The following is a 15,318-nucleotide window of genomic DNA, read 5'->3' on the forward strand; positions in this document are numbered from 1 at the left end:
GAGGGAGAACAGGTCACCACGTGGTACATGGTAGTCAGCATGACTACTCCAAGTAATCCATGCTGTCATGCTGTGAAACATATTCACAGTGCAAAGGACAATCTAGTTTCACAAAACAATGTCATTGGTGTCATTAAATTAAAGGTACTTACTTGAACATTCCTGGTTTTATAGTTTTTTCATAATACATTTTTTCCTTTCAGTTTCATAGTTCTATAAATACAAGGGAGTTTATGACTATTTTCATGTTTTTTAAAAACCTATTTAAGGAGCATTTAATGTTTAAGCAAACATTGAGTTCTTCAGCGTTTTTCATTTGCTAGAAAGTGGGTCTGTATGTTACCCAGGTAGGAAAGACTCATTAACAATGGGAAGCCATTAAAGAACTTTGAGCAGATTGGAATGAACTGATCTCTGTGTCAGTAGACCACCTGGGCAGTCACACAGAGGAAGGACGGCTGTGGGGACAGAACACAGATGAGAAGACCTCTAAGGAGATGACTGCATGAGTCCCTCCTCTTAAATGAACCCATCTGCTTAATCCCAGAGAGTTGTTCTCAGGCACAGGCCAGAGTACTGTGGAATTAAATGCTACCTGACAAGCAAAATTGAACCTATGTTTCAGGGTATGCCTTACGCAGCTGGGAGACCCCCCAAACTTCTACATGCATCATCTCATAGAGGGTTCTGTGATAATGCCAGAACTAAATTAGGACCAAATCCCAGGTTTTACTAGAGAGCCAATAAAGCACACAAGAGAAGTTGCTGAATACCTAGTAATAAGAAAACAACTAGGACCGCTGCATGTAGTTTGGCAGGCTAGTTGGAGTTGAAATGTCTCATCACCAAGCCACATGCAAGTGGGGCTGCCTCTATCCAGGGAAGATGTTTTTTTTCTAATTTACGCAAAAGCTAGAGAGAACTAGGCCACCCCATGGCGTGGTAGTAGTTGTGACTACCATGGACTTGCCAAGTCATGACCTTTGGAGAGGGCTCCATCTACTGGAAGAGGCACCTTTTTCCAACTGCCTGAAAGTATTCTATGGGCTAGCCGTGATTTAATTCTGCTTTTCTGAGATTATGTGTCATCATTATCACTCACCAAACCAGAAATCTTACAGTTCAATGAATATAAAGGATTTTCTTCTTCTTGAACATTCTGTGAGGCATATGACTATCCCATAAAAAGGCATAGCACCAAGGCGCCCAGCACACACACAGGGACAGAGGCCCTCGGCCTACCTCAGGGGCCATCCAGAATGGGGTGCCCACAGATGTGTTTCTCCGTAGACGCGTACTGGTGAGTTGAGCTGAGACACCTATAAGAAAAGGATGTCATAGTTCGGCAGTGAGCAGAGGATGGTGAACTTTTTCCGTAAACGGCCAGGTAGTAAATATTTTAGGCTTTGTGTAGCACAAAAGTGGCCACAGACAACACAGAAACCAATGAGTGTGGCTGTGTTTCCATGGAAGCTTATTTATGGATGCATACAATTTTCGTGTGTCATAAAAATATTCTTCTTTTGATTTTTTTCCAACCATTTAAAAATGTAAAATCATTCTTAGCTCACAGGCCATACAAAAACAGGAGGCAGGTCAAATTTGGCTGACAGGCATAGTTTGCCAACTGCTATGTGGGGGCATTTATCACTGTATCTAAATCACTAGAGTATTTCTTTCTAATGAACATTCCCATCCATATTGCCCAAAACTGGAATCAAAAGAAAACTAGGATCAACCCAAAATATCTTCCTATTACATTTCCAAAATATTCCAGATGACTTCTTTCTTGTGCTTCTTTTAATGGGTTGAAATAGTGGCATGTATTAACTTTAATAGAGCATCAGTGTAAACATAAAAAGTTTTCAGTGCCTTATCCTACCTAAAAGCCTGGAAACCTGGCAAGAAAACTATGTTGTCAAGTGGAAAAAGAAATTGACTAATAATATTATTATCTAGGGCTCAATGTTGAGCACCAGAATTTTAATATGATTCTAATGCACTTTAACTGCCTTAATCTTTAACCAGCTCTCTTCTTTATATCACAAGGAAATAAAATGGAAGTAAAGGTGCACTGGGTTAGGAGTCAAAAGACCAGTTTTCCAACCCAATTATGCCTTTTCCTAATTGTATGGACCTGGAGCAGACCACCTCGCTCTGAGCCTCAGTTTTCTGTCTTTTGAACTGGGGATAATGATACCTGTCAGACCTAACACAGAAGGTACTTCTTAAGAATCAGATAAAAGAACAAGTGTGAAAATGATTTATATATTGTAAGTGTTTGAAGCATTTAAGGTATTCCTTTATACCAAGCAGAAATCTAAAGCATTTAAAAGAATGATGGGGACTGCCACTAATGCTGTTGATGACAAGAACTTAGAAATCTGGATACTCATTAGTGTATGGTGTGCTCATTAGCAAAGGACACACCTTTGAAAATATCAGACCGTGGGTTTGTTAAGGACCCATGGATAGTTTGGGGGAGTAGTTTTGCTAGCAGCTTACATTCTCTTCATTAGTGAAGGGTCCCCACCAGTAAGATGGCAAACTTCCGGCTTCTCTTCGGGGTCCTCAGTTCCCGCCGGCGCCACCTGAAGCCCAATCACCTCTTGCCCCCCTCCCAATCCCAGCACCTAGCCAACAGCCACCAGCCCCGTAGAAGTGACACCTCAATCAATCATGCCCCCTCCTATATAACCCAGCACCTTTCCCTAATAAAGCGGAACTCTCCGGTGAATTGCTGCTATGTGTTGCTCCTTTCCTTTCAATTAGGAAGCCAAAGACTGCTTTCTGAATTCTGTTGGCCATGGATGATTTTCTATTTTACCAAGTCTTCCACTACAATTTTGGCAAAAAATAACAATATTTTTGTTTTTAACTTCTAGAAATCTCTTTTTTAGCAACTGGAAATTCAAGAACCTTCTACTGGAAAGATTAGGAGCCTTTATCCTCACACCAAATCAGAAAGTTGGTGAGTAGATAGGTCATTATTAATCCCCATCCTCATCCTTCTTAGCTCTTTCCCTCACAGCATATTCACTGTCCCCAGGAGCATGTGGAAAATACATCTCTGATGTTATACACACAGCCTATTTGTGTAGTTTATACCATTCATTATATAGAAAAAAGAGCATAAGACTTGAACAGAGTACCCCTCTGCCCTTTTTCTTTGTTCTTTAGTAAATAGACCAAATACCTGAAGTAACTTCATTTGTTTTTGAGTAATTTCTTTTGAGCAAATGATTCACTGATACATTTTCAAAATGAATTATTTCTTACCAATAAAACAATGAACATTCAAAATCATCAATCTTTTCTCCTACTAGGCTGACACTGATAAAGTACATTTTAAAAAGTGTTTCTGTAAATGTTTTCTCGTTATTTGTAACAACCATGCTCAAGTACTATTGCTGAATTCATTTAGAAGATTAACCCATTCAATAAACTTAAAAAACAAAACCAAATGGTTTTTTGGCTTGTGAATATCAATACATGAGTGTTGTAAGGAAATATTTAGTAGTTCTCCAGCCTTATGTGATACTGGTCTGCATTTCCTCTCACACTTTCATTTCCTGTTAATGTTTCCCGTTCAACCAGCCTCACAAGTTGCAGCAAAAATCACAATTTAAAGGGATATTAGCTCCCCGACAAGAAGGACTATTTTACCTTCTGCTCACTGGGAATAAGTATGCCTAAGGCTAAACAAACTCATTTAAAAAACCAAACTGCTTTTTCTTTTCATATGCAAAACAGGAAATGACAAAATGTAAATTATGGACAATTGCCTTGAGATGTGAAATTCTTTCCAGAAAACTCAAATTCTTCTTTTGAAACACTTTTATTTTCTATCTTTAATAAAATTGCTTCTAAAGCTGAAAAGAGATTAACAAGCTGCATCTCCCGGGGTGATCCATCTGGTGAATCCCCCCTACTCTCCTGCCTGTGTATGACTGGAAAATTCTCCAGGCCCCAACCGCCCCCCCACCCCCGTAATTGTCGCCTTTGGCTAAACTGTACACATCAAGAAAACAAACGCCAAGCAGTCATTACCAAAGTCAACGAGCTTAACTCCTCCTTCTGTTGTCAGAAGAATGTTATTCCCCTTGACATCTCGGTGGATGATTCGGTTACTGTGCAAATGCTGAAGGCCCTACACGGTGTCCCACCATCACCAAACAACAGAAAAAAGAAAGGGAAAATTTGCAGTTATTTTAAAACAATTAAGCTACTATTAAAGATCTAATCATAGACCACATTTGGCTACACCTCCCTGCTGTTATTCCCCTTGTATATTGTAGGGCAGTTTCCTCTTGTTAATATGTAATGGAGATACAACTGGTGACAAATTGCCCCCCCCTGCTGTCATCCCCAGCTTGATGGATGTTCTTACCAAGAGGGCCCCATATAGGATGTAGGAAATCATTGCTTCATCCAGCTGCTGGCCACACCTGAGTAGACCTTTGACAAGCTCAGTGACTGAGCCCCCGTTACACAGCTGCAAAAGGTGCCAGAGAGAGAGAGAGAGAGAGAGAGCAAGAGAACACATAGAAAAAGAAAAGAAAAAGATGTTAACAAGAAAAGCCCACTGGCTTCTGACCTAATGTAAATTTTGCAGATCAAGATCACAAAACTCCAGATCAAAATAAACTTCAAATTTCCATTATAGTCAATCTAGTTCTATGTGTGTGTGTATTTATTCAAGAAGATGATTTATGAGTGAAAGCCCATGTCCCCAAAATTGATTTTTTTAACAGTCAAGTGAAATATAAAAGCGTAAGTTGTTATTTAGAAATTTGAAAAGGGAAAACATGTAAGTAACCATGGTGACTTACTGGATATTTTTCATTTTACATGAATATTGTTTATTTTTTTTTTAATGTGGCATTTTGAGGATAAACACTGGAAGAGGCAAGGCAAGTGCTCTTGATACTTGGGAGGGAATAAACTTCATTTCAAACCTTCCTGTCCCCAAGCTGGCACTGCAGGCATCAGAAGCTCAATCGGCCGCTCTTTCTAGCTGCCATTGCACGTCAATTCATGGCACGCACTTGGATCATGTGCACTTAACCTTTTCAGATATTCAACTTTAGGTATTCAGCAACTTTATGTGCTTTTTGCTCTGTAATTAAAAACACTGTAAAAGCGTATCTTGCATATTTGCTGTTTGTTGTCTATTGTAGATTACTGAGATTTGAGAGTACATAAACCAGTTATGCTATACCTCCTCAATTAGGCAATTTAAGGTTTTTCAGATATGATTTTTACTAACTGCAGAAGTCAATGTGCAGGTTTGGGGTTGCTACACGCCATCTTAAATCAAGGCTTCTTCACTGGTTTGAGAGGACATCTAAACACCTTGAAACTGCACACAGCACACAGCATTTGCATCTTGCATTATTCTGCCAAGAAAATTTGGAGCTTTCATCAGATTCTCAGAAACTTCCTTGTCCTTTCAGCAGTTAAGACACTGCTTTAGAGACCTAGGTTTCCTTCTGGCACTTTGTCTATAATTTAGGAAAGAGTTACTAGTAAACAGTTAGGGTACCCTGTGTTGTGATTGCTTGAGTCAGTTTGGCTTTTCAAAAGGAAGGAAACCTGAGGGAGCATAGATTAGCACCTTCCTAAAAGAAGACAACTCTTTATCAAGGATCTATTTGACTCTAATTATGAGCATCTGCAACATTTTAATAAAGGTTGAGCAGATGTTTTTATTTGATGTGCGTATCATTCCCTGCTACATGCATGGCAGATACCTTGCACATCCATTAACAATCAAGGTAACCTGGAACTGAATCTGCCCATCTTTTTACCACTTAAGTTGCTCATAAGAACAGTATGTGACTAACAATCTAATATAGAACTACCAATTTTTAAAACTGGGATAAAATCACTATGTCTCAGGAATGATTTAAGAGAGACCCTGGAAGCAGTGAAAAGTACTTAAGTCTCTGTTGGTCCTATGAGTTTGGTATTATGTAAAGTGTCCTTGGTATCTAATCTCTACCAATGTCAGGTGTAATTGGTATCAACACCAATCACTCTGATAGCCCTAACACTGAGTACCAGGATTCCCATTCTTTTGACCCTAACAATGTCTTACATGACTCTGAAAGGGCATATAACATTTAATGTTCAATCTGATACAATCTTGAGCAGTGAATGCATTTTCCATGCCATGATTAGTACAGTCTTACAAGCTAAGCTTTCAAAAAGTAATTTATTCAGGACTCCCCAATCTAGATTCTACATTTCAAGGAACAAAAACTGGAGAATTGACCACAAATGATGATCATGGAAGAGCACAGCACATGACATGAGGGAACTTCTCCATCCACAAAAACAAGAGCCCTCTGGGGCTGGTGGCATGCAGCTTGGAAAGCTAGAGAGAAAAGTGTTAGAGTGATGATGTTACTTTTGGGAGGTCTGTATAAGGAGGTAATGATAATAGAAACTTCAGTTTCTTTATGACACTACTGTGATTTGGAGATCTAAGGGGAGACCTCCTTGCAGGAGCCTTACGCCAACGAAGGGGTGTCTGTGCTGCATGGAAATGGCAGCGTTGTGTAGGGAGGCCGACCAAGCCTGGGGTTTTAATAGTTCTCTTCAGTTTGCTCATGAAGCTGGAGATAACAGAACTTAATGTTCCATTTGGGACAGGGACGGGGCTACAGTTTGAATGAGAAGGACAAAGAGAGGGAGGATTTCAGTGATAGGAAGGAGTATCAGGGACCAGTGACATGGGGAGCTAGCAAAGGACTTGGGGGTCACCACAGTTCAAAGCCCTTACCCTCAGTGTCATGGCTTTACATAAGCACCTGCTTGTACCCAGATCCAGACGCTACCGCAGAAGGGGATAGGACAAGGGAAAAAAGAGGCCGTAAAATAACTAAGTCTTGCCCAAATGACAGCTTTAACTGGACTAAGAAAATGGGATTATAAGTACTAGAGTTTGCCCCTACCAAACAAGTCAGTTAATTGGACTAAGCTTAACAGAATGAGTTAAAAATCAATTGTCTCCTCTAGACAGGCTGGGGCCTCAAGAACGAAGTTGAGTGCAGTTACTGAAAAGAAAGTTACCTCTGTGTTCTCAATGGTTTGTGACTGTCCATTCTATTACCCATTACTCAATCATGAATATGACACAGTCCCTGTCTTTAAAGAGCTTGTCATCAGTAAGGGACACGGGAGTAATGAGAGCAAAGCATGTGGCAGGCACTGTGCCGGAGGGAGCATGCTGGTCCTGAAGAGGGGGCGGGGACTTAGCTGAGGCAGGTGAAGAGGGGACAGCCCCGGAAATCTTCCCAGAGGGCAAAATATTTATAACGAGTTTAAGGGGCAAATGAGTTTATTGCAGATGGACAGAAAGGGAAGGGCATCACTGGAAAAGAGCATCGTGTGCAAATGAAGAGAGCACTAAAGAATGAGGGATGTGCAGAGGGAGAGTGTGAGTGTTGGGGACGGTGAGAGCATGTGTGACTATGAATTCTGAATGCTCTGCTGCCGTCAGCACAAAGGGTGTCAGGTTCCTAGGCAGGGAGATGGGGAAGGAAGGTAGAAGAGAGGGAAAGACAAGTGTGCCCCACTAAGGAGCTTTCTTCCCATACACGTGTGCTTAATACCGTAATGCACCAGTAGATAGGAATGGAAAGCAATTGACACGTTTTAGGCAGGAGGTCTCTTTCAAATTTGTGTTCTGGGAAGAAGACTAAGGCAGCACGTTGGAGGGTGAAAAGAATAGGAAAACACCAGCAGCTGCACACCTGTTAGGAGGTGGTGAAGCAGTTAGGTGAGGAAGGATCAAAAAAGTCAAGAGTCATGAGGAGTAAGAGTTGGGGACAGATATGGGAGGCTTTTATGAGAGAGACTCGACAGGAATTTCTGGCCAACTGGATATAAAAAGTGAAGAACAGACAGAGTCTAGGGAACTTGTGTGAATAAGGGAAATATCAATAAAGTGCTTTGATCCTCTGATGCCAAAGCAGTAATAGGACTGCAAGGCACTACAACACCTCCACCAGAAGAACCACTCCGCAGCCTGGCTCCCATGTCGGGGAGGCACATGCTTGAATAAATTCCGAGTGTGGCATTAAAATTCTACTGAGAGGAAATCTTAAATTAAATGCTGGGTGACGATCCAAGCTAACTCAGCCCTGGAATTTTCCCCTGAAACCTCATTTTAATCTCTCTCCTGCCCTATTTAAGTGTGGCCATGTTTGTAATAGCAGCCTACTTAGCAATAATTTGTACCAGCAGCCAACTTACATAAATTTTTTCATAGCTCTAGAATCTATGAAGGATTAAGAGCAGTCATTTTTGTAAGCAGGATCAAAACTCAGCTGTGGATTTGAAAACAACAAAAACATCTTACTCAGTTGGTGCCTTTTCTTCACTAAATGCTGGAGTTTAAGAGCTTTCTGACTTCTTGTGATTCATAAAACATGTAATTAAACTGCTCAGAGCACCTTTAGAGGAAGCTGTCTTGTGAAGTTGAAAAGCCACCAGCGAAGTTCTAAAGGCCAGCTTGTGGGTTACAGAGCAAGGATTTGGGGTACTTGGATATAAAAAAGAAAAGCAGGTACACACAGACAATTGTCTAACCAGGGTAAATGTTCAGTGAAATGGACTGAACATTTTTAAAGCATGGCAAGGAATTCTATTTAAATGCATCAAATTAAATAATCTTCTTAGAGTTTTAGGAAGGCAAGCAAGCCTTGTGCACTGTGCATGAGCATCAACACACGCTTTTATTCCCACCCTCGCTGCCAGCATTAAATGCAAATACAGAAGTGTGCTCCATCCCTGCATTCCTCCCTACACCCTCAGCATTCAGGAAATGTGGCAGCTGGATGCATCTAGAATTTAATGAGCATTTTGCTCCAAACCAAGAAACAGAAAAATTATTTATGTGCCACATCTATTTTCCAAACCATTTTTGAATATTGATTAAATCACAGTATATTTGATAAGATGGTCATAATTTCAAGGAATAAAATGTTCCTTCTCAATAAACCATCAGTTTTCTTCCACATTATTAAAGAATGGCTCATGAAACACAATCACTAGAATTTTATTCTAGTCTAATTTCCAAATTTCATGTAGATTCTACACTGGCATGTTGATTTGACCTAGTTAGACTGTGTAACTACGGGGATTATCCTCTCAGTGCTCTTTTGTTCGGTGGCCTTTACTTCCAAGGTGATGGCTTCCACAGACAGCATAAAGCAAAAGTCAAGAATCATCAAAATTACTCTAGATGATGCCTGAGGAAGCACTATGTTGAACACTGTCAATTTCTCATAAGGCCAGAACACATATTTTTCCTCTACACTGTTGGGACACATTGCAGGTTTTTGCTGATAGCAGCTGAAGCCTGCACCTAGAAGAATGAAAACTGTGTAGGAGGAATTGCTCCCACCCCGCAGCTGCTAACACTCTCCTTGCTTTTGGTGAACACATAGCACATTTACATGGGAAAAAACTCATCCCACTGCAAAATTCATCTCTTCTTCACTCTCAAATGTTCGGCACCTTCCTCCTGACTCCTGGGGACTCCAGTGATACTCATGCTATAACCCTGCCAGACCTGATGTCTGAGTCAGTGCTTTCTGATTGTCTCTGGCCAATCAACTCTCATGTTGATTGTCTTATGTAAGTTTTCAGACCATCAGAGTTCTGTTATGACCCTGATTTATTAATGTGATAAATCTGATTCATGCCACAGTTATCAGTGAGTGAAAATGGCTTAAAGTTTAACACTTGCAACGATATTCAGGTCTGTACTGGACTTTCTAAGGTCTTGAATGAAAGCAAAGACTGCACAAAAGTGTCTCCCCACTCCCCAACCCAGCTTATTGAACTTATACATAGATCTCAAGGAAATAAAACAGATCTGGTTTAAAAAAAATGCATACACACACACACATAAATTACGCCATCCCTTACCCAGGCCCTCCCACCAAGTGAAAGATTCAGAAAAGAGGCCCCAGACAGAGAATTGAGGCCTGGCTCTCCTCTGCTGCTTCTCTCTGAGGCTGTCACATGCATCCACTGCATTTGTGACTTCAGGCACAGACATCTATGCTGGTTCAGCAGGATGGAGTCCAGAACAAATCCGCATGGGCCTGGTGAGCATAAGCAATAGACCTCTCTTAATATACTAATGTCATATATTGTCATTATTGTGTGTCTGCCATTTTAGTCCCATGAGATTTGGATTTGTGGGAAAATGACTTTTTTCCAACCAGGTACACATACTCATGCCCATTAATAAAGGAGAAAAGGGGTAGGACTGCAGTGGATATACAGTGGTGCTCCCTCGTTAGAGCAGATACTGCTGGGCATATTGGCTGCTCCCCGCTTGCAACTCCCAGCAGCACCTCACACTAGGAACTGACCCCAGCTACACAATGCTGTCTCCCCTGAGGTCACACTTCCTCCCACGGTGACACACAGCCATAACTGGCTGATGCAGAGATTCAATCCAGAACGGCTCTGCAAGAGCATCACAGCTCTCCATCTCCCTGAGGATGGGCTGAGGCCTCTTCTGTAACCGTATGGCTGTTCACTGTCTCCCTTGCCCAATCCTGACCTCTCACTTCCTTCCAGTCTATCTCCTGCAAGAACTTCCCAATAAACCTGCCATAAACAACTCTCAGAGTCCATATTCAGGGAATACAATCTAAGATAAGGATTAATAAACATGAATGGGCTAATCCAAACTTGGTGAGACAAGTAAACCTTGGGCTAGCAATTTTTGAAAATAGGTTGCAATCAATTGGAACATGTTTTCTATAAAATGTTCAAAGTTTAAGGAAGAAAATAACCTTTTCCAACAGTATTTCTATGTGCACTCTGTATTGGAAGAATGATTATTAACTTTTGAAGCAGAGAAACATGAACATTTTCAGCACACAGCCTATTTGTAAGAACTGTGAAAGAGAACACCACGTCTGGTAAGGTACCTAAGATAGACAGGAGGAATTGACTCCTCAAGTGTGTATCTTACACGATTTAGGCAACATCACATCTGCTTACTGCTGGTGCTGTGTTTGAATGGATGGTTATCCAACAGGGGCCAAGCCTCTTACCTCCAGGACGAGCCACAACTGTCCTCCCACATAGTGATCCACTTTGTAAAACATCCCATAAAACTTTACAACATTGGGATGATTAGGAAGAAACTGCAAAATGTTGTATTCTGCCTCAATCTCTTCATCCATATCCTACACAGGATAAAAGATGCATGCTGGATTAGGTTTCATGTGTGAAAAAGAGTACAGGTATGACATCCTAATCAAGTAACACTTAATAAAGCATGTTTATTGTGCATTTTAATGTCATCATTGCTGTATCCTGGAAATACCTAACAGTGGAACTCAGATCTCAATTAAACTTTTCTAATTATTGTATCAATAATATGAATTTACTGTACATTTTCTTTAACAATACTATTATAAATATCTTCTTTTACTTAAAAATGTTTGAATTTTTTAAGAAGTAGCTTTAAGGGACCCAACAGGGCCTATAATCTCACTGTGCAAAACAGTGTCCAGCGTCATCACTGTTCTCAAACAAGAGGCCAGGCTAAGATGATTGAATACTGCAAGTCTGGGTCACTTTGAAACTTACAGAGAGGCCAGCCTCTGTGTGAGCCCAGGGAGCAAAATAAATCACTCTTTCCAAAAGAATCACTTCTGAAGAGCCCAGAGGACCAAAACCAACAGCAAAATGGACAAGAAACAGACAGCCAAGAAAAGTTTTGACTCCAAATTGAGTCCACTCAGACAAGCTGATAGATCATGACTCGTTTGGAGATTTCATGGCAGCTTTCATGAAAATTATCCTAGGGCAAGGAAAGAAGTTGAAAGTCAATGTACAATGGTATACAGTTGACCTCTGAACATTCAGAGGCTGGGGCATAGACACCCCACACAGTCAAAAATCCATGTATAACTTTTGACTCCCCCCAAACTTAACTACTAATAGGTTACTGTTGATTGGAAGCCTTGCCAATAACATAAACAGTTGATTAACACATATTTTATATGTTACATGTATTATATATTGTAAGTAAGCTAGAGAAAAGGTTTTAAGAAAATCATAAGGAAGAGAAAATAAACTTACAAGTACCATACTGTTTTTATTGAAAAAAATTGCCTATACGTGGACTCATAAAGTTCAAACCTGTGTTACTCAAGGATCAACTGTATCGTTGCAATCCACCACCACTACTTACACTGATTAGATCCAGAATTTTTACCGCAGCCAAGCTCCCATCTCTCTTGTTATTCACTTTATAGACCTTGCCATAGGTGCCTTTACCTATGGTCTCGATAATTTCCCAGGTATCTGTGGGATCTGGAAGCAATTCAAGTCCAAGCATCGTGGGGTTGTAATGGAACAATCCATACAGATGTTTCCTGGTGAGAAGAAAAGTTTGTTATGTGCGACAGATCACAGGATCTTTGGGGGTGGTGGGCTTTCAAAGCGAGAATTTGTCAATTTCTTTACCAGCAACCTCATGGTACTTTTTCACTTTCCCCTCCTATTTTAAGAAGATTTTTTTAAACGGGTTTTGACGCCTCCTTAAGAGATGAGGTAGAAGGCAGGAGGGTAAGCAACATGGCTCCACAACATCTTTTAAAAGGGGAGTTGATAAAAACACTGCAAGAGGGAGTAAAAGGGCCAAAGTGGATACCCAGTCATGAGCAGACATTTGTCACTCTCGATTGCTGAGTGGCAACGGCCGCTGCCTCCAGAGGAAGTGTCTGGAAGCCAAAGGTCCAAGTCTTTGTGCCCAGGTGATGGTAACTATGACCATGCTTCCTCGATGGTTACTGGGAGCCAGACTCCAACTTCTGTGTGCAAAGTCTGGGCTGCTAGGAAGGATGATTTGGGACCTGTACCAGGCATTTAGTCAGGCACAACATTCATTTCTGACCAAGTCCTGGGTCCTGCAAGGATTAGTCAAGATCAGACCCTGTCCATAAGCAACAGTCTAGTGTGGGAATCATACTGAGTAGTCAACCAGGAGCTGCAAACTCACTGCCTGTTTAAAAAGGACAATGCCCCTGAAGTTTAAGTACTTTTGGTCCAGCAGCAAAGTGGGCAGGTAAACCAAGTCATGCAAGACTGATCCATGAAAATGCCACTTCGAGTTCGGCTGCTCCCAGGCTGGATGAACGGTCACAACCCATCTGTTTCTGACTCTAGAATACAGGCCACCAGGCTTCAATAGCAAGAGTCAAGGCACCCAATCCCCATACACAGGCTGGGTGTCCGCCCAGGGCAAACACTTCTGCCTCATGCTGGGCATTCTAATTTGCACCTCTAATTCTAATTATTTTCTAGATTGCATTCTCCCAAGGCACAGCCTTCTGACCTGGCACAAGAATCCACTTTTTATCCTTACCCTTTCTGACGGGGACATTTCAAAGATGCTGAAATCCATTACCAAAACAAAACAAAACAAAATCCCAGTGATCGTGGGGTTGATGCTGGAGGGGAACTTGTCTTTCCAGAGTCCACATGGCAGGTGCACCAGGCTCCAAAGGGCCCACAGCACCCAGCACCCTGGAAGCCCTGGGCCAAGGCACTGGCCCCAAGATGTCTCTGGTCAGACAACACCGCCTTTCATCTGCTCCTTCCAAGATTCTAATGAACTCTAACCCTTCCTCCTAGCCAGTGTGTTTCATGAAATCAATCTTTCTCACCACATGCTTCACAATTTTTGCCATATCTGTACATCACTTTCTTTTGCTATTAGTTACTAAATATGTTTAAACTATTTGCCTTTTTATATAAATGTCTTTTAAAGGTGCTTTGTATCACTACCCTAAATGCAAAACCAGTATCATTTACCATATACCAAAATTAACCACAAAAAGATGATTACACTAAAAATAATAGAGAGTTTCTGAAAAAGAGAGACTACTGAGTGCTAAGGAGGAATTAAACACTAGCATTTCCCTTAACATCATCATAAGACCTGAAAAAGAATTAGCAAGGGAATAACTTAGTCACTATGCAATTCAGTGTTTCTTATTGAGAGATCCCCAAAGCTTCTTGATACCTTGAGAACTGTTCTAGGCATGGCTTCTACAATAGCAAAAAGCAGGACCAGCCAGGGGTGCTGGTCAAATCCTGACAGGCTAGGTGGGAAAGGGGAGGCTACTGGAGAGAACAATCTGGCCCATCAACCTAGATGGAATTCCTTTACACTTACCAGTACAGCCCCTGTTCCCCTACAAGCAGGGACACTTGCACCTGAGCTCAGTGCCATGACACAGTAGCTCTCAAGTCAAACTGCCTGTATGATCCTGGCCCTGCCCTAATCAGCCCTGAGATAAGGGCTACTTACTAATCTTTCTGCTCCTCAGTTTCTCCATCTGCATTGGGGGGCTGCTGCTATTTGTGATGCAACCCACCTCACATTGCTGCTGGAAGGATTATGAGATGATAAAATAAAGCAAGCACAGTGAAGACATGTTCCGTGAGGGTCATCCACCATCAAAAAAGCACAGAACCGAGTTCTGCTTCAGAACAGCCAAGGCTCAAAAGCGGCCTGCTCTGCTTAATTTCACTTTTGGCCACAGTCTAAATGAGAAGCAAATTGATTTTGCTCTAATCAGTTAACAGTTTTAAACAAATGGCTGGAGTTTGGTGTGTGCTAATGAAATTAAATCATAAGAGTATGGCAATGGGAGAGGACCCTGGAAGCAACTGAATCAAGTGGTTTTCTAACGATTTTGGCCACAAAATCCTTTTGTTTAATTAAATCTCAGGTTGCTGATATATATAAGCTGAGAAGCAGCACAGCTCTGTCTGAGGCACGTGGGAGAACCAAGTGCCAGCCCTGGGCTCCTCCTGCAGGAGACAGACTGGGTGACCGACCATCCTGGTTTGCTTGGGACTATCTTGGTTTTGGCATTGGAAGTCCTGTACCCTGGAAAACCTCTCAGAACTGGGCAAACTGAGATAGTCTGTCACTCTCATCTCTGTGGCCACCTCAGAGCATTGTTAGAAAACCATTGTTTAAGTACTCCACCTTAGCCCCTGTTATGACCTAAGTTGTATCCCTCCCCAAATTCACATGTTGAAGTCCTAACCTCAGATATCTCAGAGCATGACTGCATTTGGAGACAGGGCTTTTAAAGAGGCAATTACAGTTAAATGAGGTCATATGGGGGGCCCTAATCCAATGTGACAGCGTCCTTACACGAAGAGATTAGGGCACAATGTGCAGAGAGGAAAGATGGTCACCTACAAGCCAGGGAGAGAGGCCTCCAATGGCACCAGCCCTGCTGACACCGTGACCTC

General features: G+C 41.6%; 1 protein-coding gene across 4 annotated transcripts in view; it reads right to left on the bottom strand.

Annotated features, from left to right (window-relative positions):
• MYO3B (myosin IIIB) overlaps nucleotides 1–15,318 on the bottom strand; it is a 462,595-nt gene that overhangs the window by 423,271 nt on the left and 24,006 nt on the right. For all 4 annotated transcript variants that reach the window (XM_073218709.1, XM_073218710.1, XM_073218713.1 and 1 more), the window contains exons 2-6: nucleotides 12,236–12,419; nucleotides 11,088–11,222; nucleotides 4,391–4,495; nucleotides 4,051–4,150; nucleotides 1,243–1,319 (exon numbers count right to left, since the gene is read on the bottom strand). In XM_073218709.1, coding sequence (XP_073074810.1) covers nucleotides 1,243–1,319; nucleotides 4,051–4,150; nucleotides 4,391–4,495; nucleotides 11,088–11,222; nucleotides 12,236–12,419 — 601 coding nt within the window. The remainder of the gene's footprint in view (nucleotides 1–1,242; nucleotides 1,320–4,050; nucleotides 4,151–4,390; nucleotides 4,496–11,087; nucleotides 11,223–12,235; nucleotides 12,420–15,318) is intronic.

The sequence above is a fragment of the Manis javanica genome, chromosome 12 (assembly GCF_040802235.1).
Source record: "Manis javanica isolate MJ-LG chromosome 12, MJ_LKY, whole genome shotgun sequence".
NCBI classification, from domain to species: domain Eukaryota; kingdom Metazoa; phylum Chordata; class Mammalia; order Pholidota; family Manidae; genus Manis; species Manis javanica.